Below are 27559 nucleotides of genomic sequence, written 5' to 3' on the forward strand. Positions count from 1 at the left end.
TTTGGGATCAAATTAATGGTAAAATTAATTTTAAGTAATTAATTTAAGTTAAAGGATATTAAAATGCTCATTTAAAATTAAGTGAAATCAAAAGTTACTCATTTGTTAACTTTTCCACTTAATTTTTAACCGATCAACAATGTTATTACTCATTTATCGAGCCTGATTATCAGCTGATCGCCGGGAATCCGGTGGATTTTCCATTTTCGCCCCCGAAACTACACTCGCTTACCGCTGGGACAGGTGAACTCGTCGTGCTGGCACTTCCACTGGTCGCAGCCGCGCTCGTCGCTGCCGTCGTCGCAGTCCAGGATCTTGTTGCACACAAGATACCGCCTCAGGCATTGCCCGCTGGCGCACTGGAAGTTGCCCGGACAGCCGTCCTCCTGGCAGTTCAGCTCGTCCGAGCCGTCGGAGCAGTCGGTCTCGGAGTCGCATTTCGCGGACAATGCGACGCAGTACGCGCCGTCTCGCGACGTGCCGTTTACGCATTGGAATTGGCCGGTGGTGCACTTGGAGTAGAGCGTACCGGACAGCGAGGCAGGTGGGGAAGTGTCGCTGCTCGCGTCCCCCGGCGGCGCGGTTCGCACGAACGACGGGTCTTTCGCAACGCGATCCACTTCCGTCGCCCCGATTGCATCGTTCGGCGACGGTCGATCCGGGGAGAAGGCGACAGGTCGCCCGGCGGTTTCGTTCACTTTCGCGTCGGCGGCTCGGAGGAGGTCGGTTTCTGGGTCGTCGGCCGTCGCGCGACGACCTTCGGCCGCCGTCCCGCTTTGCGCAACTGCGCTCTCCGTTCCGAAGGTGGCCATCGCCGCTCGATGATACGTGTAATTATTCCGCATTACCATGTAGGGTTCCGTGACCGGCACCGGCTCTATTATGTCCTCCGATACGGGTATGAAGCTGGGGTAATTCTTGGGCTTCATTTCCGCGAGTGGTTTCTTGCTCCCGACGTGGCCGACCTCGTAGACCGCCTCCGGGCCCCTTGACTTCGATATCGGTAAGATGTTGCCCTCTTTGTCGGCTAAGATGTACCTGGGCACGCTTGGGTCCAAGTCGGAGCTGACTGCGCTGTCGCTCAGCTCCTCGTAAGCACCGATCGTCACTTTCGGCGGCTCCGTCTGCGAGAAAGTCGTCGGCTCGGGGTTCTCCGTCAACACGTTTTCCTCCTCGTGCTCCTCCAAGCTCAGGTCCTTCTCCTTCTTGTACTTGTAGAAGCCCTTCTTGTCGACCGGTTTCTTCTTGCTCTCGTGGCTCCGATCCAACGGTATCACCCTGAGACCCTCGTCCGCCAGATCGTCCGAGACGTCCGCGACCGGCCTCGGTGTCGTCAGGGAGAACAGCGTTCTGTAATCGAACTCGATCATGGGCTGCGTGTCGTCCAGCAACACCTCCGTCACCGGTCTCACATCCTCCGTGGTGGTGACATCGTTGGACATCGATGTGGTCTTCTCGACGCCGCTCGTCGCACTCTTTTCCGTGGACATCGCGAGAGTGGTCTCCATCGAATTCTCTGTCGTCATCTTGCTCCGCTCGTTGGCGTCCTCGTTTAGTTCCACCTTCCGGCCGCTCTCCGCGCTCACGTTGTTCTCGTACACCCTGGTAGCCGCCATGGTCCTTTCCGACGAAGTGTTCATGTCAACGTTGTGAGTCACGGCGTTCTCCTTCTCGTCAGTCTCGCGTCCCATCTCCGTCTGCACCTTCGACTCCATCTCGTCAGCCTTCGCGTCCTTCCCTTCGCTCGGCTTCGCCGTTGACGTAGTCGTCAACACGTCGCTCTCCGTCGTTTGCAGCTCTTCCGGCAAGATCGGGACCTGGGCTGTGGTCTTGGTCTCTACTGTTGGCTGAGTTGTAACCTGCACAACGTCTTTTTCATCGGTTTGAGAAGCCTTCGGCGTTTCCGTGTTACTTTCCTCCGGCTTGTCTACGTTGATGACAACAGTGGTCTCAGCCTTGTCGGTTGCCATCGTCGTCGATATATCTTGCTGGATCTCCATCGGCAGCACGGGTTCCTGCGTGGTCAGTCGGGCGTCTTCCGCTGGCCTTTCCGAGACGCTTTCCGTCGTGGTCGTCGGACCTTGCGTCGTGCCAGGAGACGCTTCCTCGTCCGTCTGGTTTCTCTTCCTCGCGGTGTCGTCGAAGGCGGTCACTTTGTCGGGCATTTCCAGCCGATCGATGTCATTGTTCAAGACAACTTTCTTGGATTGCTCCACGATCTTCACATTCTTCTTAGCGCTGTCGCCGTCGTGTCGGTATTCCTTCGACAAAGTCTCGTCCGTGATGTCATTGTACTGATCCTCCACGGCGTTCTCCTCCGGTTTCTCCGAGCTAGTCATGCCACTTTCCGCGGAACCCGCTTCCTTCGTTTCGGCAGCCGGAGTAACCTCAGCGGATTCGTCCGCCAATTCGTCCTTCTTGCCCTGAGGAAGCTCGTCCGCCACCTTATTCTCCGTAGACAGGGGTATCACTTTCAGCGCCTCGTTATTCTCCACGGACGAACTGCCGGCGTCGTCCGACTTCTCGGAGCTCTCGTTTCGCTGCAGAACTTCTCGGATCTTGGACTCCGTGTCGTTGACGACCGTCCGCTCGCCGGCGTCCAAGTCGTTCTTGATGGTATCGTTAGCGCTGTTATGCGGCTCAGCAGCGTCGTTCGTCTTCGGGCTCTCGTCGGTCTTCTCCTCGTCGCTGGCCGAATGCGAGCCGACGTCGTTCAACAAGTCTTTGGTCTCGGTTTCGTTCGCTTCTGCAATGTCCACGTTATCGTGCTGCGCCAATGGTCGATGCGTGATCACGTCGGCGACGTGAGTCTCGAAAGGATTGGGAGCGTTCTGTTCGTCCTTGTCTAACCGTGGCGCCTTCTTTGCGCTCTCCTTCTCCCTGTGAACGTCCGGCAGGAACGGCGACATGTCTTCGACGTGTCGATCGTCAGCCGCGTCGGGCTTCCCGGCGAAGTGGTCCACCGAGTTCTCCGGGAACACCGCCGGATGGAGAGGGTGGCTCGTCGAATGCTCCTGAGAGTCCTCCGGGCGGATCGTGTTTTCACCGTTACCCGTGTAAACGATGTTTTCGTCGGTGCGTGCTGTGGACGGCTCGATCGAACTCGTGTCTAAACTCTCATTGGCCTTCTTCTCCGTGTCGACCGACGCATTCGCGTCTCGCACGCTTTGCTCGGGAATGAGTTGTGGGATTATAGCGTGGGAAACGGTCGTGGGCTGCTCGGGCTGCTGTGGTATCATCATTATGTGTTCCTCGTCCGCCGATTTTGCGACAGGCTCCACCAGCGGCTCCACGTTGTGCGCGAAGTTTTTCGGCACCTTGGGGAATACCGTCGTCGGCATGTGCTCGATGACGTTCTTTTCGTTCGAATCTTGCGTGTCGGACTCGGGCTGCGACGCGGATTGGAACACGTGTTCCGGCGGGATCGACGTGCCGACGGGAGTAGTTTCCGGTGTCGCAGTCGTTTCGTACACCTTTGGACTGCCGAATGTTACCGGGCTATTGTTACCTATGCCGTTGATTTCTATCGTGTGGAAATATCTGTCACCGAGTGTCGATTTAACGACCGATTCCGTCTTATCTTCTATTGGCATCGAAGTGGTCGAACTGATCTGCTCAGAAACGTGCGAGGTAGTGCTCGATTGATGTTCGGTCATTAAGTTGTACTCAGTGGTCGAGGATCTTTCGTTCTGAACGTTATTTATACTCGTATCAAGATTCGTTTCCGTACTGGAGATTAATTCTTTATCCTCTTGAAGGCCAGGTTTCTGTGTGGATTGTTCCGCGTACACGCCCGATTGTTCGTCAGACCTGGTTGACGTAAGATTTCCGTCGCTATCCCGTTTCTGACCTTCGTAACTTAAGGTGGTGAAACCCGTTTCAGTAGTTGTAATTTCATCGTTCTTATTGGTATAATATTCCACCGTCGTCCATTCCGTTTTAGTTTCAACATTATCGTTCGTCGACTCGTTCTTGGATGTTAAAGGTATTACTTGTAACGGCGTGTCATCTATTTGATTGTTATCAGGTGTGACGGTCGAGTCGTTCGCGTCATCCAAGATTGGTATTTGTGTAGGCTGTTCGGTATAGGTATTCGGTATATCGTGAGACATAGACTTAACAGTAGAATCTGGCTGATTGGATATTCCGGCGTCTGATTCCGAATGCGACTGCATCGTCGTCATACGAAGCGATTCCGTTGTCGTCTTAATATCGTTGTCCACAGTGTCGGCTTCGTTTGAGGTTGCTGCCGGTTCTGTGACAGGCAACGGTTCCACGGTGGGTTGTTTGTCAGTGGTAGATTCCATTTCATCAATTGATCCAATTTCTGGAGCAGTTTCTGGCTTTGCAGTGGCTTCCGATTCGGGAACCACGGTGGACTCTGGCTCACTAGTGGGTTCTGGCTCGATAGTAGGCTCGGATTCCGTAACAAGCTCCGATGCGGAAGTTGCTTTTGGCTCGACGGTAGGCTCTGGTTTAATAGCGGGTTCCGGCTCAGTGGTAGATTCTGGTTCAGTAGTGGATTCCGGCTTTGCAACGGGTTCAACAGAAGATTCTGATTCAGCAGAGGACTCTGGTTCAGCGGAAGGCTCTGTGGCAGGTTCTGGTTCAGCAGAGGGCTCTGGTTCAGCGGAAGGCTCTGTGGCAGGTTCTGGCTCAGCAGAGGGCTCTGGTTCTGCGGAGGGCTCTGGTTCAGCAGAGGGCTCTGTGGCAGGTTCTGGTTCAGCAGAGGGCTCTGGTTCAGCGGAGGGCTCTGGTTCTGCGGAAGGCTCTGGTTCTGCGGAGGGCTCTGGTTCTGCGGAGGGCTCTGGTTCTGCGGAGGGCTCTGGTTCTGCAGAGGGTTCTGGTTCTGCAGAGGGTTCTGGTTCAGCGGAGGGCTTTGGCTCAGCAGAGGGTTCTGGTTCAGCTGAAGGCTCTGATTCTGTGGCAGGTTTTGGTTCAGTGGAGGGTTCTGGCTCAGCAGAAGGCTCTGTGGCAGGTTCTGGTTCGGCAGAGGGCTCTGGCTCAACAGAAGGCTCTGGTTCAGCAGAGGGCTCTGGCTCAGCAGAAGGCTCTGGTTCAGCGGAAGGCTCTGTAGTAGGTTCTGGTTCAACTGCAGGTACGGTAAACGACTGTATCGTTGGCTCTGCAGTAGACGATACTTCAACGGCAGGCGTCGCATTGGAGCTTGTTTCCATCGAATGATGCATATGTTCGTGATGCCAGTGGGGATCATCGTCCTTGAGAACGTGTTTGATCGTTGTTGCGGGCTCCGATGTAGACGCGTCTATCTCAGTTAATCTTGTCTTGAAGTCCGTGTTCTCCCAATTATCGGGATACCTCGGTCCAAGTTGTTCCGTGGTGGGGCCTCTGCTTCTACCCTGGACGAAATCATTCGTTGATTCCGTGCTTGGTGGTGGCATCACTTCATCCATCTCGACGTTACTCAGATCGTTATCGTCCACGCAAGTCTTGCCGTCCTGACTTAATATCTTGCCGGGGCCGCAGATGCATGCGAATGCACCGGCGGTGTAGTCGAATTTGCAGCTTTCAGCGCACTCGCTGCTGCCGCTTTCGCATTGATCAAGAAGTTTTTTCACCTGAAGCCTGCTTAAGTGAAACTGTCCGATCATGTTGCCATTCTCCCGCAATGCTTCTTCGATACTCTGTTGGGCCTCTCGAGGAGTGGCTAAAGGCGGGTAACTTATTCGGAACTTCACTTCGCCATCCTCGTTAATGTCGTACACTTTGACCACGGACGCACTTTTCGCCGGATGCAGCATGCCCTTCAGATGCTGCTCTATCTCGTCGCTCACTTGTCTGTACACTCGCGACTTGCTATCGTTTAACTCCTCGTTCCAGTGGAAATTATCGATGTGCAGAATTCCATCCAAAGCGTTCGGTACAGTTGGATACTCCGTTTCGATGGTCGTCGGCCACGGCGAGAAGCTCGAAGTCGAAGGCGGCGGACTCGTCGGCGGATTCTTCACGAATTCTTGCCTCCCCGCGGTCTTCACATCGTTAAACTGATGAGCATCACTTTCTTGCGTTACGGTCTCCAAGGGTTCCGTAGCCTCTTGCGTTAGAATTACGCCAGCTAAAACGAAGACCACTCGTAGAGCTTGAAGGCAGTTTTCCACGATAGATTTTAATAGTTAGATGAAAAGCACCAAAACCGACATAACATATTTTATTTTCGGGCTCGAAAGTCCTGTGTTGAAGATGTAAAATTAAAATTTATGCACACGGATGCAAACCGGCAACATTTTTCCACGAAAATATATGATTGTTTTATAAAGATTATTACGTGTTTCCTTACAAATGACTATTTTTTAAGATATTTGAGGATTGACGCCACTGTAGTGGTTATTTATAGTGGTTATTTAGTAACGAGACAATATATAGTCTAAAAAAAAATTAAGTTACTGGGAAAAATATAAATAAATATACTTACAAAATTTCAAATCGATCGGAATAGTTTCTTCAAAAAAAAAATCCCGAGAAACCTATTTTTCAGACTTATGACCAGAGAATCCCCCTTAATTTTTACAAGAAAGAAACTCAATAAAAACTTCAGCACAACGAACCGATTTTAATGACATAAGAACGCGAACTTGTGCAAACAGAAACTGCCACTTCAGCTCCCACACGCAGAAGACGAAGTTCACGCATTGTACTATTTAACAGAGTTCTGTATTTTATAGTCGAGAAACATAAGTATGTTGATTTACCATATTTATGTCAGTTTCTGTGCTTTCCCTCTACTTATCGCGCTTCTCGATGCTAGTCGTCTTTCCGAGTAAAGAGTAAAATTTGTAGAGGATATCTCACTTGCGGCCAAAATGGCGATGATCACGGCGATCAGCAGGACCAACAGTCCGCATCCCCAGGCCATTCTTCTCCAGTACGAGTTCCGGGATCTTTTGTCCTTGGTGACGTAAAGCTTCTCGCCCCTGCAACACAATTTCGATCACCACATTAGGGATGCGCCGAGCCGTTGGCGCGTGCTCCAACGTCTCCCTCGTCCTAAACCCAAGAAGCATATTTTGTACAGCGTTGCGCGTGTAAACGGCCTGTTTCCTAGCGACCTCCGTCGGTGACCAGCCAACGGGATTAGAAGCTTCCCTGGCACCCCGGTGTCTAAACCACCTTTCCAACGAGCGCCTCTGATTCCTTGAGTCGTGTGCTGTGTAACGCGTAGCCTATTCGCGCGCTTCCTCGCTCAAAAGCGTTTCTTTCTCTCTTGGGACGCGACGATAAGAAGACGACGACGACGACGACGCGGATTCGATTTTCGGCCCGAACGCGCGATCACTACTCGCGATCGACCCTCCCAAACGGCCGGCGATCCGTCTGCGCTCGCTAGCTATCGTGTCGAAACTGTCCCGTCCGGAAGCTGGACTTGGCACCCGAGCCGTTTCGGTTCAACAAAGCGTCTCCTTGGGACAGTCTTTGACGGAGGGACGTGTCATCCGAGCTTGGGCGGAGAGGAGCGGTAGCGTAAGCGTGTTAGTGCTTGACCTTGTAAGACACCTAAGTATACTCCACAGACAGTTCCCAACGGATTTTTTTTTCCGCATCCTCGAAAGCATCCTTCAAGTACCTGAGGGCTGTCAGCCAGTGGGAATAGTCGACCAGTCCGGCGGCAGGGTCTCTCAGGCTGAGTCCCTCGCGGCCGACGCCGGGGCCCAAATCAAAACGCACTCCAGCCACGGTCGTTTCAACCTCGGCCTCGGGTCCCCTGCTAGGTATCGTGACAACAGAAAACACCGTCGTCTAACTCTTTCTCTCTCCTCTCTCTCTCTCTCTCTCTCTCTATCGACGTGGGCAAAACGGGGGCTTTTTTGGACAGCAACGGCTGAGCTCTGTGCTGTGCTTGCGCTGTGCTGCGCTGTGCTATTTGCTGCGGCTAAAAACTGCGCTGGAGGCATCTCTGTCGCGCCTCTGACAATTGCCGGGGCACGGAACACGCGCGCGTGCGTGAAAATATGCCTTCTCAGTATCTCCAGCCTAATCTACCTCCTATGTATCTGGAATACTACAGCTCCGTTGTCTGGACACATTTGACGCTTGTCGTGCGGTTAAGCTATCGGCTACCGGATATCGGGACGAGACTTGCTACTTCGCGTCGCGCTCGTAGAGTCTATTGTTAGTCGACAGGGTTGTCTTCAATAGAACTAAAGCACTAAAACCGACATACCATTTTGTTCCTGGGCTTCAGAGGCTTATTGAAGATGTAAAATAAAAATTTGTCCATGGACGCAAACCAACGACATTTTTCTACCAAAATATATGACAGTTTTGTGAGAATTATTATATATCTCCTTGCAAATAACTTTTCTAAGAAGTTTCAACTACATTCTGTGAAATTACATTTCACGACAAAATTCAAATATGTTGGTTGAGAGACCAGCAAACTCATGTATGTCGGTTTACAGAACAACCCTAATCCTAACTTTTCTTGCGTGGCTCAGTGACAAACGAGAGAAATTGATACAAGAAATTGATCAAAGTGATTTAAAAAGTTCAAAACTCACACTATAAAATGGCACTGTCAAATTACCGTTGATTTGTTATTTTAATTTCCACAAGGATATTTCCATAACTCAACAAGAGCTTCGGCGTAACGAGAAATCAAACGACGCTAATAATACAACCGGGCATGATTGCAAACAGAAACTGCCGCTTCGACTGCTCTAACAGTGGGCAGTAGTATACCAGTGAATAAAGTTCATGCTCTCAGTTCATATTCAATACTCTCTGACGGAGTTTAATACTTTCCAGCTGAGAAACATGGGTATGTCGGTTTACCATACCCAATGTCAGTTTTTGGTGTTTCCCCTTTATATTCCCAGTTCGCACGGCGAGGTCTCGACGTTACGTTCTTACTTGTTTACGAGAGCGGTTCTCACGATCGGAGATATATTTCGTAACACGGCGAATCTCGTCTAGAATCAATCGCGACGATGCTCGTTAATTCGCATAATGTACACGCGTAGGACCGTGAGTCGCGCGTTGTTCCTGTTTCCCTCACCCTTTCCCTCGCGTCGTTACCGTGTCTTCTGTTTCGGAGATTCCGATAAGAGGATTCACGCACGCCGGGCTGGTGGAACGGTACACACACGTAAAACGGTTAATGAGAGTTAAGAGACAGAGCCAGTAGGAAAAAAGAAGTGCGTAAGCGCAGAGACTCGTTCGCGTTCGACGAACGACTCGTTACCTGATATACTTTCGGTGCTCGTTAACCGGCACGAAGTACTCCTCGTAAGGATCAGCTGGTACCTCGCAGGCTTCCTGACCTTTCGTCTGGATATTGCTGCCTGTGTACGGCCTCATCGAGACCAGTTCCAGGTTTACGGCCTCGATCTGCTCCTTCTTCCCGGACTCTACGGGAAAACGGGAAACTGTTTAGCGCCGAGCGCGTATCCGTGCGTAAGGTGCAACCGGTTTTCCGGTCGTACACGAAACCAGCGCGGAGAAACCGCATTCCGCGAAATAGTAATGAGGCTAAAATAGGGCCGAGCTTCCTGCTTTTAGCAGGGGATTGTGTGAAGAACGACACGCGATTGCGCGAGATATCAGGATCGCGCGTTAATGGGCGAACAAACGGATAACGAATAATCGATGAGTGGAACAGAGAGAGAGAGAGAGAGAGAGAGAGAGAAAGAATACGTGGTAACTCGTGAAAGATCTAAGGCCTTTTCGCTGGACTAGTGTTGCACTGGAGAACTTTGTTCCTTTTCCCTTCCCCGCTAGGTTGCATACTTGTTTCACTCTAAAGGCAAAAGTGCAATCCAGTTCGGCTAAAACGAACTTTCAGACACGAGCGCGCCTATGATTACGAACAAGGACCCGTCGCTGTTCCTCGGTATTAATATCGAACATATACTCGTGGGAGATTGAGTGTCGTGACGGAAAGACGATCGTGTCGACGGTGTGACATCAGATACGATGGAGGTCGTGAAGCGTGTCAACGGATTCACCGTGTAAAGTACCGCGGGCGATACTTCCTGAGGTTTCACCGGTCAGGAACGACTTTTTCTCGACAAACCGGTAGTAAGACGATGGTAATTAACGATCGAAAGTACTGCCCGCTCGAGTCATATCCTATGCGGGGGATAGAGACGAAAGCAGCCGGCGAGCTCGCCGACAAGACAGTTCCTCGCGGTATCTCTTTCCTTGTCTAACCAAGCTGCGACATCAGCAGCTGCACAATTGATCTTACCGTCCCTCAACGGACGGGTCTGGTTATTTTCAAGCCTCTCTATACGTCCCTGACGTCCCGTGATATTTCAAGTTCGCAGATAGGGGAGACCGGGACTATAGAAATCGCATTAGTTAGTTGTCACGAAGATTATATCTCGCTTAATAAATAAAGGAACGTATCCTTCTCTATAATGTAGGTTGCAGGTTAGTTGGGTGTATGAAATGGCTCATGACTAACGTTATTGTATATGTGGTATTTATAATAACAATAATTTATTGGATGTAAAGAATAGTACAAATTGCTTGTAATCAAAATTGCTTTATCAAACTGAAGATTCTTGGGAATATTTCAACAGATAGTGTCAGTACCGTTTACTTAATTTTATCATTAACTCGCGAGCTCAATATCTCACAGCGTTCCTTTATTGTTTATCCAAAATTTATTTTCGAAATGGGAATTTTTTTCTTTTGATGAACCGGCCGATATGCATCTTATTCATGCAGAAGTCAATTGTAAATATATGGCCTCTTCGAACTGCTGTAATTCACCCTGATGAAAGAACGGTTCATTCGGGTTTGTTGGTAAAAATTACTTGTTTTGGTGTCCTTCATAAGCATCCAAAGTTCGTCGACCTAATTTCACCTTATACAAGACTAATATTTTTTTTTCTAAACGCTGTAAAGACGTAATCACATTGAAATATATAGTTGATATTATGAAATATTGCACGCATCTTGTTTTTATTCAGTTTATAATCAGTTCTTTTTAATCGGTAAATAGAGAGTGTGACAATAAGTTCCCGGTCTCCCCTACTCTCGCTCGCGCCTACGTCTTCCCGTCTCTCGGCGCCGATGCCGCGCGTATGTTTGAACTCACCGTTGACCTGCACGCTCGTGGCGCTGTTGTTGAGGAAGCTGGCATCGTTGTTGTTGCCATTGCCATGGACGCCGTTGAGCTTCGGCTCGGGCGAGCTCTTCTCCGTGTTATCAGCTGGCACCTCGATTCTTGTTTCCGTCTTGTAACACGGCTCTGAGCTCGGCTTGACCGGCTCCACGTAGTGCTGGGAGACATAGGATCGTTGATGGCCGTTCTCCGTCGGCGCATTCTCCGTTGAGGTCTTGCGCTCCTGGTCCAAGGTTACTTGCTGTTGGCCGCCGTTCTCCAGCTTAGTACCGCAGTCGTTCTCGCCGGCGAACGCCGGGTTGTCCGCGCCAGCGGCACCCGACATCTCTCGTTCGCGTCGCCCAAAGCTACTGAGCCCTCACCTGCTGATAACGCCCGCCCGGTATCGTCTGTCATGCGTCTCGCTTCTGTAACCAAATTGCCAGGATCATGTGGCGCGATAGCAGATTTCGCGCCGGCGTTTTTGCATGTTCGTACGTTACTCTCGGCGCGAAAGAGTGCGTATCCCATCGGCTAAAATATTCATACGTTCGCGTGACCACGGCTTACTTGGGGAATTTCCCTCGCAGACCACGTTGTATTTAATTTTATGTAACTGTGTGAAAGGGACTTGGTTTGTGTATAGAGATTTTTGTGGATATAGAAAGGGAAATTATCGCTGTCACGCGTATGTGACGTTGGTAACGAACGCTTTAACCCGTAAGTGGGCGCGTAGGAGTGAATTTGATTTTGATTTTAATTTATTTATGTTTTATGTATCAATAATCGCTGAATTTAAGAGTAAGTGGTAGAAGGAAAGTCAGCGTCATAGACCGAAACGAAATGGAGAAATATTCATTTATTCATGTATTTGGACCGGTTTGACCTCCACGCGCCCACTTACAGGTTAAGTAAGATTGAAGTTTTGGAATACGGATCAGCTTGAAATTCATGTTGTCACTGAAATTAGCTGTATACTCAGTTACTGAAAGACTTGGGTACGCGAGTAGTCGAAATTGATAGAACTAAGGTAAACGTCTCCGTAATCGAACGCGTCCCAATGATTGAAACATTATACTATATATGTGATATATATTATAATGTTATTAAGATGCTTATCAAGAAATGAAACAAAATCACAAACTAACAAAACATTTCTTTTCACTTATTATATCGTCCCGTGTATTGAAAAGCGTCCTAATAAAGAAAAATATATCGATAATATTTTAATCATTGGGACCTGTATGTTCAATCACCGGGACGTTTATCTTAATTGAAATGAAAGGTGGTGCGTCACGCATGTGTGTGACGCGGCTCGCGAGCGTATTAATACAACCGCGTTTAAATTGAAAGTAGCTTGTTACATCCCACGTTATAATTTTAGTAGCTTTACTTAATATAATAACAATAATAGTAATAATAATATGATAATATTGACCGACCATTACAGAATAGATTCCTGCTAATGCTTACATTGAGAGAAAATTATAGTTATTTTTCGCACCAACAATAACCTTTTGTTATTTTAACTGCAATAATAGTCAGGAGAACTATGTTTTTAGTCAATGTTATTATGGTGTCAGTGATAATAACTTTACATGCTACTACCATTTTTGTGGTTAAAATAACAACAGGATGTTGCTGGCACTGAAAATAGCTGTAATTTTCTCTGAGTGTACCACATTTCGGCGTTGTGAATGTTTGTGAAATATTCGTGTTTGCACTTACGCACACATAAAATGTATTAAATAAGCAACCTGAGTATTTTATGTGTACACATGCGTGATATTGGTAGCGAAGGTATCGAGGAATGATCTGTTGATGAAACGACGAGGCATCGTTTCGTCTTGCCTGAATGTTAACGGGACACAACAATCGCGGCTCTTCAGCGCGGCTTGAGCTTACAAGTCGTTAAAAATCACCCTAGTCGGCGTTCGTTGGAACGAAGGAGTATGGTAAACTCTTGCGTGGCTGTTTTACTAATTACACACCTCGGTATTTGTCCTAAATCACAGTATAGAAAGTTACTTTGACTCTCAATTCGAAGCTGACCTCGCCTATTCAAAAGGTTCCGTGCGCTCCCCGTTGAGGCCGCGGATATTATTCGAGCCACGAAATGAGCCGAGTAAACTCGTTTAAACAGTTTTACTCGCATCTATCGTAGGACTCCGGCTATCGAGCATCGCGAAACGACGCTTCGGCCGTTAAACGTGGATCATCCACGGCCAATGACGTCAGCGGAGAGGCAGACTTGGATCTTTTCGCACGACGGTCTACGAGGAAGACGTGAGAACCATGAGAGAGAGAGAGAGAGAAACGTCCTGCGCATCCTACCGACATCCTTGCGGAACGATTTATCGAACCTGTTTGCCGAATGCAAAAATCAATTTTCCTCTTAACGGTGACTCCATCGGCGCACGAGGCTGGTTCGGAAGAGAAGAAAACAAAATAAAGCGAAAAGGAGGAGGATGTTTGCGGTCCGATCGGATTGTTCGTCTGAGACGTCAAGAGTGAGTCAGCAGCGAGCCGAATTAGAGGCTTGAATCGCGACGAATAGCATTTCGTGAGAAATATCATCTCCTCGCGCTTCGCCGACTATTCACTACACGTTTGTCCTTCCTTTCCTCCCAATACCCGGTCCGCGAGTTTCCTGCGAACCTCCCACCATCCTCGCACGCGGCGGCAGTCCATCTGGCTTATTTTTTTCGACTTTGAGCGCGGCGTCGAGCCAATAAACTTGGGATCCGACGCGAGGCGAAAGGAACAACGGGTTTGAACCCTTTCTAACCGCCGCGGGCCCGGCGATGTGGAAAACGCGCGCCTCTCGAGGCGTCTACCCGCTTCGGAACCGAAATTCATCTCCTCGAACGTTCAGGAAAGGAATGAACGCGCGCGCCTTGATGAGCTTTTAACCATACCAACCGTTGTCTCGTTTTCGCGGGGTGCGCTTCGCGCCACACAGCACACTTTATCCGAGGAGCATCCGTAGGACATTCGTGGGACGTCCTCTGGGACGTCTTCAAGAGGTCTGTGCTACATGGGCTGCGGCACGGGATGTCGCCTCTTCTCATTATGCTCGAGCAACATTGCTTGCACTTAGCAGAAAACCTCGCACAATTGAAATTTATTGCAATTTACTGAGAAAATGATGGTTTTCGATTCGGAAATCTATGAAGATTCGGATTAAGGATGTAATGCTTCAAAAGTGTGATGTGTGATGTGTGATGTTCTTCGTGGGAAACTTCGAATAGTTCCATTTGCCTTGCCGTTTTCCTAAAGTTTTTCTTATAATTTAGGGGTAAAAATGGGACTTCTAATTGGTATCACAATATGTGATTATTGCTTTTGATTGATACGTTCTCCTTTATGAGAGATCTAAAAGAATATTCTAATCATAGGCAGTAATCTCAGCATTATCTATGCGTATCAAAGGACATTAGGTAAGCTGCTTTTTCTGCTGAACGTGGGCATTGTCACGTGTCATTTATATAGCTACGCTGCGGTCATGCGGACAGGATTGACGTATGCGTTATTATGTAACGGGTGACTGCAATTTGTTTACACAAAATAAACACAGAATTGACGATGAGAATAAGGTCTTGCCGGGAATGCCGAGCGAGTGATGTTTTTTTCTCGCCAACTGCGAGGAATTCAAATCTCTTCCATATTTCTCATCTGTCCGCCTCATCTTTTCCAGCGATCTATTTAATCGCTATTAATTGGACGACGAAGAGATCTAAAGTCGCTCGGCCGTCGTATTATTCATTAGATTCCTTTGGGATACGGATTTACGTTGAATTTATGGAATAATCGGTTGAATTTATTTCCTCGCGCGTTTCCTTGCGCGCGCACACACACACATACACACAGGCGCGCAGATGAGAGTAACGCAAATCGTTAGGATTTCTCGTAGACTCGCTCACCCGTCCGAGACTAATCTCGCTCAAGAGGCACGAATTTCTTGCCATATGGATTTAATCTTATCTCACGCTCTTCCGCAGACGCGCAGCCCGAAGAAGGCAAGGCGCGCGCGGCGGAGAGTCTCGGAGAGTCTGAAAATATCTAACTAGTGGTACTTGACTGTTGGCTACGCGGCGACTTTCAAGACACCCTGTAGGCACGCTCAGACCGACGAGTGTGTTCGCGTGTGTACATATAAACGTCGGAGGCATATACTGCACCGAAAGTGGTTGACCCTGAGAGAGCCCGGCACAAAGGACTGATTCACCCCGGGGCCAATGCGGAGTCTCGGCTGAGGAAGGAGCCCGGCGTTCACCCGGGTCGATTTTGTACGATCCTTTCTTCGTGGCTGTCTACAAGTGACATAATCCACGGGGACAGTGGCACATTAATGTTTTCAACCTTAGAAACTGCATCACACCGCGAGGATCGCTCTTGAGTCCTCCCACGGTCGCTTTTATTTCAATAATGGCGCGCGTCGCGCTGAAGGAAAGAGAGAGAAAAGGGAGCTCCCTCATATCCATGAGTGCCGCGAAATAGTCAGGAGCGACCGCCGTGAAACTTGCACTTTCATTTATTCTATACATGTGTATCTCATTGCTTATTTCTCCAGTCACTTTCTTGCGTCTTTTTATTAACGTAGAATTAATATTAGCTGCGATTATATAAGGGAAATCTTTTACTATGATAAATTAACAACCTCTGTCGCGTTGATTCGCGCGCGAGAAATCACACGCGAAAACACGCCAATGCACTTAGCGCGATGACGATGCACTCGGTGTCTCCCCGAGTCAACCGTCAACACCTCGTCATCGTCGTCACTTCCCCTTATCACCGGGACACACATATTCCGAACGTACAATTATCTCGGGAAATGAGCTGGTGATAAATGAAATTCTCTTTCACTCACCGTCATTTTGCTCCGGCAGCGTTGTACCCTGATTAACTGCATACTTTGTCACGCTATATTTTCGTGCTCGCACCGAGCTACCGCCCGGCACGTATCCGCCGCGGCGGAATTCGACGTATCTTGCACATTTTAGCGGTGAAAGTGACTTACGCTCTCGCGAAAAAAGAACTACGATCGTAACGTCGCCGAAGTGTCGCTCGATTTCTCCGGTTTGCATTCGCGAGGACCAGCGGTCGAGCGCGGCAAGAAGCTATGGCGAAAGGGCGTGCAAACTCGACGTACACTCGCCGACGTTGATCCCTCGACACTATGTATATCTGTTAAGGAAGTTCGCTATAGCGCACCACAGATGTATATATATTGTACATCTAATGTACACAAATGTATATGCCTAGGATAAAGAATGTGTATTAAAATGTAATCTTCAAAAATCTACAATGTATCTTCGTAGAGAAATGTTGTTGCTTTGCATCCGTGCGCATAAATTTTAATTCTACACGCCTTCAACAGGTGTTTTAGAGTCTAAAGATGAAATAATATATCGGTCCTGATGCTTCTCCTCCGAGTGTCAAGAGACCAATGCCGGTCTGCGAGGCGAACTCAGCCAATTCCCGCGCGACTCTATTAAACGTGTAATCGTATCGTCCCGAGATTCCCGGCGCGGATACACACGGTGTATCCGCCTCGAAGGACGGCAATTTGATCTTGCGATGCAGATCGATACCTTTAAACAATATACGTGCGTGCCGTTTTCATCTACGTGGCTTAACCTGCCGTGTGCGTCGTACGGGAAGGATTATAGATAGAAGATCTCTCGAAATAGAGCTCGTTAAGCAGTCTATTCGCCTCGCGAGAGTGATCCTTTGTGCGCGCAAGAGCGACGTTCTTCACCGGCGGAGGTAAGAATCTCGGCGTGAAATTCAGCGTGACGCGCTGGAATTAATCCGGCTGAAAGGCGTGCATCCGTGAGGTGACCCGATCGAGCGCGCACGGGCGCGGATAAAAGCGGGATAATTGCGTGAAAAGTTTCGCGGGCCGGCGATAGACGCCTATCTATCGCGGCGGAGGAAATCGTCGGGAACGAATTCATATCGCTGCCGAGATATACCGTTGGAGAAGGACGCAGACGCGCGGCGTGAAGCACGCAATTATCCTCGAGCTGGAGAAGGCTCCTCATCGCTCGTCGTTAAAGGACATTCTCTAGTGACACCGTGCCTGTGATTTACGAGACTCAGATACCGCTGATACCGAGTCTTGCTCTACCGAACCCGAAGACTTTCACCTTGATCACAATCAAGCAACAAAGCCCTTGCGTAACTTCTCAGCATTATCTATGCGTGATTCGACCAAAATCAGGCTGATATATGCGCGGTACCATGCGCACCTTAACGCGTAACCACGAAACATCGTCGGATCCTGCATTCGAAAGTCCTGCATCTGGTGAGAACGAGAGGCTAATAAGAGCTGCACGCGGAGAATTTTTCCCGGTGATACAATCATTCACGAATTGAAAAAGTGTCGTAGTGCACGGTAAGCAATTTTGTGTTAAATTTAACACATTTCATATGTGCCAAACACAAATTTCTTGCGTTAATTTAATAGATGAATATGTTGATAAATAATATAAATATTATATCAGAAATAAACTCAAAATTAAAATATCTATAATATGTTAATCGATACTGAAGTATAAAAAGTGTTATTTTAACACTTATATATGTTGAATATCGACTCAACACAAAATATTGAGACAACAGAATATGTTAAATTAACACGCGATATGTTAAAAGTTTAATACAAAAATGTTAACAAAAATCGATTTTAATACAAGTATAGAATGTTTTTTTTACTGTGTAGTCTGACTAGGGTACACTTATAATGTATAACAAATTTCAAGAAACTGTGGGAAATTTAGAGAGCGAAGAAAAAAAAACTGTTCGCAGAAGTAATTTTTCCAAGAAGTATGGAACTTTCTCAATCCCATAAAACATGCGTGTCTAAAAGACGTCTCAGATACGATGTTTGCTTTTATTATCTCAAAGGTGTTTTTATGACATTTTAGGATATCTTAATGTTTCCCAAGATGGCTTTGAAACGCAAGAAAAAATTCCCACTAAATACGTCTTTTCTATATAATATTTGTACTTTAATGCTAAATAAAAATGTTTGTATTAAAAATGGTCCACTGAAATTTTATGTTACTTTAACTTGGGGAATGTGTTAAAAAATTCACAGGTGTAATGTTAAATTAATACATTCACCTCATGAACATGTGTTATTATTTTTTTAAACATATATTTGTGTATTTTTTAACACATTCCCTGTGTTACAGTACAGAATTTCAGTGGACTGTTTTAAAACATTTTTTACTGGGCACTTTTACTTTTCTGATATTTTTGTATAAATATGATAAATTAATATATTATCACGTTAAAAAGTATATCTGATCAAACTACTCGTTTAATGCTGTCACACGCATACATACATATATGTATATCAAGTTTGGCTTCGCTACGAATATATCCTAGTCACGTAATACAAGTTTAGTAAATCATATTATTAGCATGGTATGTTAGATAGCAAAAATTTTCTGCGCGTGGGTAATTGAAATCTTGACGACAGAATATAAATTTCGGCGGTGCAATGTACACGTCGGACTTGTTTACCCGTACTTTCAGCGCGTGGGGAATATTAATCACGGGATAAAGAGTCGGCTTGACACGTGGAAGGTGGCTACTGTGCAGTACCTCGCATACGTTGAAAGTCTGGAAAATAAGTCCGGCACGTACTAAGATAAAAATCTGAAATGGCTCACCGTTAACCTCCTGCGTATTACGGAGGCGTACATGCATCTGATGAATTTCTCCAGTTCTCAGCACAAGCGACTAGTTCATTGTTGCGATAGACATTGATATTTGTGTTATTTTACATGTTTTCGCACACGGTACAGGGTGAAGAATTAGTGGCACAGCAAAAAGATTTATTAATAGTACTAATTGCCATTCGTTGGATTATTTTACTGAATCTACAAATTATTTTGCTGTGAAAACAAATTAGTAAATATAGGGAAACGTTGTTCTAACAGCAAATTAATGCGTTCTTAAGGATAAATTCACTCAACGGAGTATTTTCTATCCTGGCGACAAAACTGTTTCCGCTCTAATTACGAATAATTTGTTGCTTCGGTTATGCCAGCTAAATTTTATCGTAACGAATATGCGGTAGCAACAATCGCTACACACAACAGCAGAAGTATTTCTCCCGTCTCGCACCGTCTGCCTTCCATTTGTCAAGAAGTTATCTTCTCACACGCATCGACGTGCGACGGGTCAAAGTATTCGGTCCCCAGCGATCGTTCGTCTCTGAAGTGCTTCGTACTTAAGGGAATGTTCGAGTGGGACCCGCGACATCTTAAAATAGAGTTTTAGTCGAAAGAGTGAAGAGAAGAGAGACATCGCAGTCTCTGCTCTTTTCTCTACTATTTTTTTTTCTTTTCTTTGCAAGACTCCCGTGTTGCAGAGATGTATCGCGTCACCCGAGGCAACCTCCGAACCGTTTGAACGCGTTGCGTTACCCAAGGTAAGAGTTGCATTAACATTATTAACGGACGAAGGGGATTACGGTAGAAAATGATCGTAGGAATCACGTGGGAGGACAGCGCGACGCAGGAAGGTATCCACCTTTTCCTGCCCGTCTGTTTTCAAAGTATACGCGCGCCATCCGCCGTTGCGTTTCGCATCGCGACTCGGCTCTGCGTGCCGGTACTCTCGGTCTTTTAATTAGGCGCTCCAGTTGATGAGAACGCTTCTGTCTCGCATCCGGTCTCGCGTGTTGACGGTTGGCTCGTTAGAAATTTGCATTGATACGGTAGCCAATCAAAGCTCCGTGATAAACGACACGCTCGCAAAGGTCGTTTACGCCGGGCCACGATTATTATTGCGGAGTCGCGACCGAGCCGATCGAGAGATCGTGCGTAGTTAACGCCGCTGGCGCGCGCGCGCGCGCGCGCGAGACCAGTTCTGCTTGTTTTCCCCACACTTCGTTGCCCGTTGGACCTTCGGGAACGGTTGAATGTTACCGATGTCCTTAGGCTAGCAAGGAGACAGTCTTAGATACTCGAAACGGATTTCGCTCGCGCTTCATCTCGCAATGCCCGATCAGCTTGATATAGAAACCAGATATCTCGATGAGAAAACCGAGCCAAACGCCAGCATATGAAAGAAATTGCAGTTTGATCTGTGTGAAAAGTGTATAATCTCTCTTAAAATTATATGATATACGAGAGAGGAAAAGCACGAAAACTGATATAGGTATGGTAAACCTACGTATTCATATTTCCCGAATGTAAAGTGCTGAACTCTGTCGAACCGAACATAAAGTGCGTCTATTATATACAGTAGTCGGGGATGAAATGGCAGTTTCTATTTGTAAGCGCGATCGGCGTTATTAGCGTCGTTTGATTTTTTCTTGTGCTGACTGGTGACTGAATTTTTCCTGTTTTTTTTTATCTATTTCAGATGACAATAAAAAAGTCAGAGGATTTTTCCACATAAAGGAACCATGTACGTTGTAAAATTAAAAATTTTTTTTTTAAATACTATTAATATTAAAGGTAATGTAAAAATATATAATAATATATACAAAATAATGTAATTTCCGTGTCCATTGCTTATTTTATTTATTTGATAATTTCTTATAGATATCAAGTATTTTTCATGTGTTTCGAATCACACGAATCACGTGATTCTAATTATGAAACTGTTTCTTGAGGAAACGCGCGCGCGATCGGAAATTTTCCGGGGGGGGAGAGGGGGCTTAACGTTATCGTGCTTACGTAAAATCGCATTCGCGGGGTGAAAGTAACACGACTTTTATCGCTGCGCCCAGCGGGAGGAAGGGAGCGTCCCAGTGCATCGCGGAGCGTCGCCGATTACTCGCGGATGTCAGCAGGTGTAAAATACCCCCGCGAACGTGTTATTACGCTTATCGGTCGAGCGGCGAACTAAGACGAGCGCGCCGGTGAGTGGCGAGTTACAGGCCATTGTATGCCTAATTACAAGTGTAACCGGTCAATTTCACGCTGCGCGCGGACGGCGCTGGGCCGCTCCATTGTGCCGAAGTCTTTTAACAGGACCGTTCCTGCGTCCCTCGTTCCCCGTGAATATTCGAACCGGGGCCGTCGAATCGGAAAAGTATGCCGACCGACGAACCGACGGACGGACGCATCGATTACGCTCGCTTTGGAAGACGGCATTCTCCCCGCGCGCGCGTCTTCGCGGATGCGCGCATTGTGCAACACGCGGTGTCTGGGATCCACGAAATGTCAAAGGTTTACCACCGCATGTTCAGCGGCGGCGGCGTGCCGACGATCATCCTCCCCTGTCGCATCAGAACGACGCTTTCCTCGCGACGGAGATCGCCGGCTGATCGGTCGGTCGATCGGACTACCGTTGTAGCGTGTACTGTACCTGGCTCGATAAACAACAGAAAGTTTTTACACTTTACCACGACGCGGTCGTCGTAGATGCTTGGAATGTGACATTTCGAATCAGCAAGTCACAGTCATATAACTCGTCAAATTCGCGCGAGATGCGTACAACTTGCATAACGCGAGGCTCTTGTCGTTTCGCTGAGCGAAAAAAAGCGACCGGACAATCGACAAAATCGGTGGTCACTTTCATTAAAAAAATTATCGCGCTCGTTGGAAAAATTACGCTTTAGTACGGCGATACGTCGTGTTGATACAGTCGCTGGCCGAATCGCATCATTCAGTCAATTGATAACTCATTACAGCGACTGTGCAATTTGTTCAGCGAACTGAACGTTGTGTTTTGAAACAGCTTTGTTTTCGTCTAAGATTTCCTAGATTCGATCACTTCTTTTTTTCAGTGTGTACAATCAGGGACAGAATAGTTACGACACTTTTTACGATGAGTTTTGCAACGCGTCTTATGTCTACTCTGAGAGAAATTATAGTTATTTCCGACCTCAATTATATTCTTTTGATTTCAACTACAAAATAGTAGTAGCAATATGTAAAGTTGTTATCATCGATACTAAAGTAACATTTACAAGAAAAATATTTCTTCTGGCTATATAATTTGTTCACCGTGATGATTATAATTATAAAACAATACCAAATATTTTTCTCTCGGTGCAAAAGGATTTATTCCGAGCAATTTGATAGATTTATCTGATAGATTTAGATAATTCTTTTTTTAGTAATTCTCCGGAAATATATTCTCCCGTGAGGTACGAAATGCGTTTCGAAACTCGTCGGAAGGAAAGTGTTGTTATTCTGTCCATAAACGTACACACGGAGACTCGCCCGTGGGCAAAATCTTGGATTCAAGTGAATCCTCGAAATCTTTCGATTTCGGGGATCGAATTCTCTCTTTTATCCCGAAAATAGGCTTAGTAACGCAGTCTCAATTACGTTTTTGCGCATACGGAGACAGCCGGCAGTGGCATAATGACGATGACGATTATTATTATGATGATGATAATGGTAATGATGACGACGACGACCACGACGACAACGACGACGACGATAATGATAACGTTGGAGCTCTCTGAGATACATCCTCGTCGCCAAACAACCTATACTCTAGCTCCCATCGGGGCTGCGTTGCCCAAGATACTTTACTTTCTACATTCCTCGCGAGACAATACGTACACCCACGCAGTTTCGTTCGTGTACCTGTCTGTGCGCGCGAGCAAGACGCGGTTATCCAGGTCGGCCTGGCAGACGACAATTACCAAACGCGAAAATTTCCGACGTTCGTCGTGAATTCGTTCATTCCGCCGCGACATTTACGATTCTCTCGCATATCTCGCGATCTCCGTGTCTTAGCTTCGATCCGATGCGATTCGATTCGAAAAATATTTAATGTTTGTAATTATAATCATCATAGTGAAAGAATTATAGTCAGGAGAACTGGCTTTCTAGTGTTATTACAGGATATATTTGTAAATAGGTTCAGTTAACACCAGTTAAAGAGGTGAAGTTAGTAGCATATAAAATCATTGATGCTTTTCGTATCTCTCATTAGTAAATCAATTGTTCGTGTCAGAGACTAGTTATTTATGTATTGCCTTGGACAATAAGTAATTCTCATAACGACTGAGTAAATAAATTAAGAAAGATTTTTTTAAATACACTGATAGAAAATTATAGATATTTTCGGAAGCAAACGGTAGTCCATTCCACACCGGAGTTACAGGTTGCCAATTCCTCGCCGTTCAAGATAAAGCCGCGGGTTATTTAATAAGGAACCGCTGCGCGCCGAGTACGCAATCGACCGACGAAAGTGAGAGTACCGCTCACGAAAGTAGACGGCGAGGCAAACGTCGTTCAAACGGTCGCGAACGGCTAATTAACGTCGACACGGGCTGTAAATGCATGGTCAAGCCCGTCGACATAGTGGACACGCACGTGCCGAATCTTAGCCGAAATCCGGTTAAGCCGGGCGAATTAGCATGCGACGAAGTTGAGGCAGAACGTTGTAATAAAAATTCAGCAATGATACATAAACAGTATCGCTCTCGCCTATTTCGGATTCAGTTACAAGTATTTCAACTCTCGATTGATCAATCTTTCTTTAATTGCATAAGCAATTAGTCAGATAATATTTCAATGTACGCGGTGCAAGTTTTATCGAATTTTTGTCAAGCTTACTTCAACTTGCAACCTCCTTTAAAGAGGAATAACTCTCGATCCAGCCTCTGAATTATTGTCAAACTTTTAAATGCAATGTTGATTGATTTGTAATTGTTTCATTATTATGAGGAGTTATACGGAGAAAATAGTTGTCTTATGTTGTAAAACGTCGAAGCGAGGCAGGCTCAGCTGAGGGATTGAACTCGAGTCTTCCACTTGCCACTGAGCTACTTAGGCTCCACATCAGTGCCATTTCTCTCGCTTTCCTATTTAAAGTATCGGTATCGTAAAGTGAAATCCGTATTTCAGTATTGAATTGATACAGTCTCCAATATTGATCGAGTGTATACGATTCCCTCATAGGTCCGCGTACTTTTGCGACGTCACTTTCGCCGGCGATTATCTGCGTCCGGCATTGCAAGGTTACCTAACTACGCCGCACAGGAGTTACGATTGATCTGAGGAGCTTCTGTTTTTTTCTTCGTTTTTTCTCCCTCGTCGCTCGCACTCGTTATCCGATTAATTCGCTGCGTTCGTAAGGCGGCCGGGTATCGCGCCGTTACGGAAGAACGCCGGTAATTGCCGCGGAAGATCGCGGATTAATCCGGCTGTCGGGCAAAAAGTTAGCTGTAGTAATGTCAGGCGGTGAGCAAAAACTGCTAACAAGAGAGCAAGCGAGGTAGAGAGATGAACGCTCAAAACGCCATGTTCCGTTTCGCGACGCAGAGGCTCTCAATGGCGATAGCGAGGATCGTCCGTCATTTCAGCGATGATTTTTTGTCGGTTTATTCTCAGTTCTTCTCATCGATCTGAAGGCGATATACGAGCGCTTTCGACGAAGTTTAAGATAGTTGCCCGTAAATTAATTTTCTCCGAAATCCTTTCAAATTTTAACAGCGTATTAATCGAAACGTGATATACACACATGCAAAGTTAGGAAAAGATTGACCGTATCAAAGCTGAGATAATCGATGTCAAAAATAGCATTATTTACAGATACAACACGGTTTTCGATATTACATTTTTAACTCTAGCAACTAAACTATACACAGAGAAAAATAACTTTCTGCTGTTAAGAAAAGCGATTAAACTCGTTAGGCAAAGATTGACCATATCAAAGCTGAGATAATTGAAGTCAAAAATAACATTATTTACATGTATTATAGATATAGCACGGCTTTCAATATTACGTTTTTAATCTTAACAACCAAACTACACATAGAGAAAAATAACGTTCTGCAGCTAAGAAAAATGATTAAACTCAGATTAAACTCAGATTACTTTCTTTTTTTTTAAGTTATCTTCAACAAAGAATTCTTTCTTGATAACAGTCTTAAAATATAATATATATTCAAATTTTAGAAAAGCTCATTATCATGTACTTAAAAGAAGAATTTATTTTCAAGAATTGTATAAACTTTATCGAAGAAAAGTTAAATATTTGATTAATTTGAATAAGCATAAACCAAAGTTTGCTTCAATCTAATATTGTTGATTGTGAAGTACTAAATTTATTAGAATTTAAAATATATTTTGTACTGATAATGAATTTAATATATTTGCAGATACATAAACTATGATACTTAAATAACATTTACTTGAATGCAGCATGTATTTTTCTGTTTGTATTCTTATAGTTTTAATGAAAAACGAGAATATGATAAAAGAGATTTGTAGAAATATTTAAAAAAAAATTACTCAATGTTATAGAGTTAATAAAATAAGTTTACCTCTCCTCTCTCCTACTCACTCGTCTACTTCGTTATTGAGGAAATAATAGTTCGCCGTAAAGTATATGAAGCATAGAACGCAATCTGCGAGGTATGAAGTATAGGCGAATTCTTAAATGGACGTTTAGCGCAGGCACGTCTTAATGAACCCATCGTTGAAGTCACCGTTTATCCGTCCGCCCAAGCATTGAAATCTCTCCCGTTGCCTCGCAGTAATTGCGCTTGAACGGCGTGCGAATGTAAGAGAAATGCATGAGTCTTTGAGTGCGTGCGTTTCTTATTACGACGTATTTCGTGATCGTGCGTGTCTGAAAAAATCGCAATTAATTCGTACTCGCGATTATTATTTGTGATGCTTGTCGTTGTGAGTGATTCTTGTACGGTGTAAATCTCCGGTTCGAGTCGAAAACCGTTCGTTATATAATTCGGGAGAGATAATCAGCTGATTGTGGTGTAAATTTTTCACCACGCGATCATATCGCTTATGCGAACTCGAGCACGCGACTCGAAACTTCCGCGTGACGTTCGAAATCGATCGCGGCTCCTTTCACGTGAAAAAAGGAAAGAGAAAGAAAAAAGAAAACGCGGGAGTTTTGAGCATCGCGATGCTAATTCCGATTTCGATCAGCGATCGCAATTTGCGGCCCGATACGAGCTCGAAGAAACGGCGGAGAAACTACGTTGAGTCACTGAGAAATTCCAAGCGTCCTCTCTCACTTCTCGCCGCGTTCTTATTTCTTGCTTTCCATATGAATTTCAGAATAACTGCTTACGTTATGCGCAAATGCGTTGCGGCGGCCGCGTGACCATGTGTTATAACGCTGAAGCGATAATCCGTCTCGTCGTTTGAAAAAAAAAAAAAATGCGAATGCCGTTTGATTAGATACATTGGAATAAACAATAAGTATCGTCGAGCGGAAAAAAGTCGCAAGCAACCTGCGGCGGCCTTGCGCTCACCGAAACGGTCCCTTTCTCGTTCGGCTGATCGGTGGTCACGAGCGATATTATGAGGAGAAATATAAACGTCTCGAGTTTAGCGAGCACTGTTTATTTATGTCGAACAAAATTCGCACCGCGGTATTATTCTTTGCGGCACACGATGCATATAAAAAAAAAGGAAATCACATAAATTACACGATATTGATGCGTTTACAGGCGTGAAATTTTGAAAGGTGCTTGCCAGTGTTATATAACAAAGTAAAGTGATAAAACGAAGACAATCATGTCTTCATTATGTCAGGACGATTCTCAGACCGAAGATGGCACACGAGAGGTCTCTCCCTAGAAACACGTCCGAAACAAGAAGTGATTTAACCGCGTGATCATCGGGCCGTAAACAGTTAAAATTGGATGTCGTAATACGCCTCGTCTGGCCTCACACACGGCCTCGTCCTCCCAACAAGATAACATCGAGAGAATTAGTTTGGACATGTTAATCGATGTTATACGACCGTATGCTCTCGTTCGTTAGCACATTCGGGAGAAGTCGTGCATCTCGGTGATACGACGTGGTGCTCCTTCGAACGAAGAAAATTCTCCCGAGAGATCCTGGAATTTTATGTCCGACAACGCGGGAAAATTCGTCCTCCGACGTCGAAGAAAAGCACTGAAACCAATATATTTTGTCTTTGGGCTCTATTGAAAGTGTGAAATCAAAATGTATATTCATGAATGCAAATCAGCAACATTTTTTTACTAAAATACGTGATAATTTTATGAAAATTATTACTATTACATACATAGTTAAAAGAAACGGGTTTTTGATTTTTACGCAGTAGATGAAATTCCGATAAAAGTAAAGAATTCAGCACTTTATAACATGAGAAACACGAGTATGTCGATTTACCATGCCTATGTCCTAGTTTTAGTACTTTTCCTTTAACGCTAAGTTGTATCGCCGGAGCGAAATTTATGTAATAGTAAAATTACCGATCGCTCAACAGAGCACGGGCTTTCGCAAGAACCGCCAGCCGATACAACCTGCGAAGGACGCGGTGATTTCTCTCAATAATCAGAGGCGTCTAGAAGGGAGCGCGTATACGCCAAGTGACAGAAATAGTCGCGCAAGTGGACGAAACGAATCGCGTTCGCAATGGCTGGCTCGCGGTGCACCGAGCAAATACCTTGAAAAATCTTCATGCGGTGCACGCACCTCTCTCGCGGGCGGGATTACTCGCCTCTTTGTAAATTCAAATGCGCAATCCCAGTCGGACAATTCCCCCCCCCCCCCC

At 46.0% G+C, this 27559-nt stretch overlaps 1 protein-coding gene across 1 annotated transcript in view; it reads right to left on the reverse strand.

The window, feature by feature from the left end:
• The window catches only part of LOC106742696 (titin-like), a 52884-nt gene that overhangs the window by 3595 nt on the left and 21730 nt on the right, over window positions 1-27559 (reverse strand). The window contains exons 2-5 of the mRNA XM_014615895.1: window positions 11063-11496; window positions 9200-9365; window positions 6811-6932; window positions 233-6076 (exon numbers count right to left, since the gene is read on the reverse strand). Coding sequence (XP_014471381.1) covers window positions 233-6076; window positions 6811-6932; window positions 9200-9365; window positions 11063-11414 — 6484 coding nt within the window. The 5' untranslated portion in view covers window positions 11415-11496. The remainder of the gene's footprint in view (window positions 1-232; window positions 6077-6810; window positions 6933-9199; window positions 9366-11062; window positions 11497-27559) is intronic.

The sequence above is a fragment of the Dinoponera quadriceps genome, unplaced genomic scaffold (assembly GCF_001313825.1).
Source record: "Dinoponera quadriceps isolate SergipeBrazil2010 unplaced genomic scaffold, ASM131382v1 scaffold3, whole genome shotgun sequence".
NCBI classification, from domain to species: domain Eukaryota; kingdom Metazoa; phylum Arthropoda; class Insecta; order Hymenoptera; family Formicidae; genus Dinoponera; species Dinoponera quadriceps.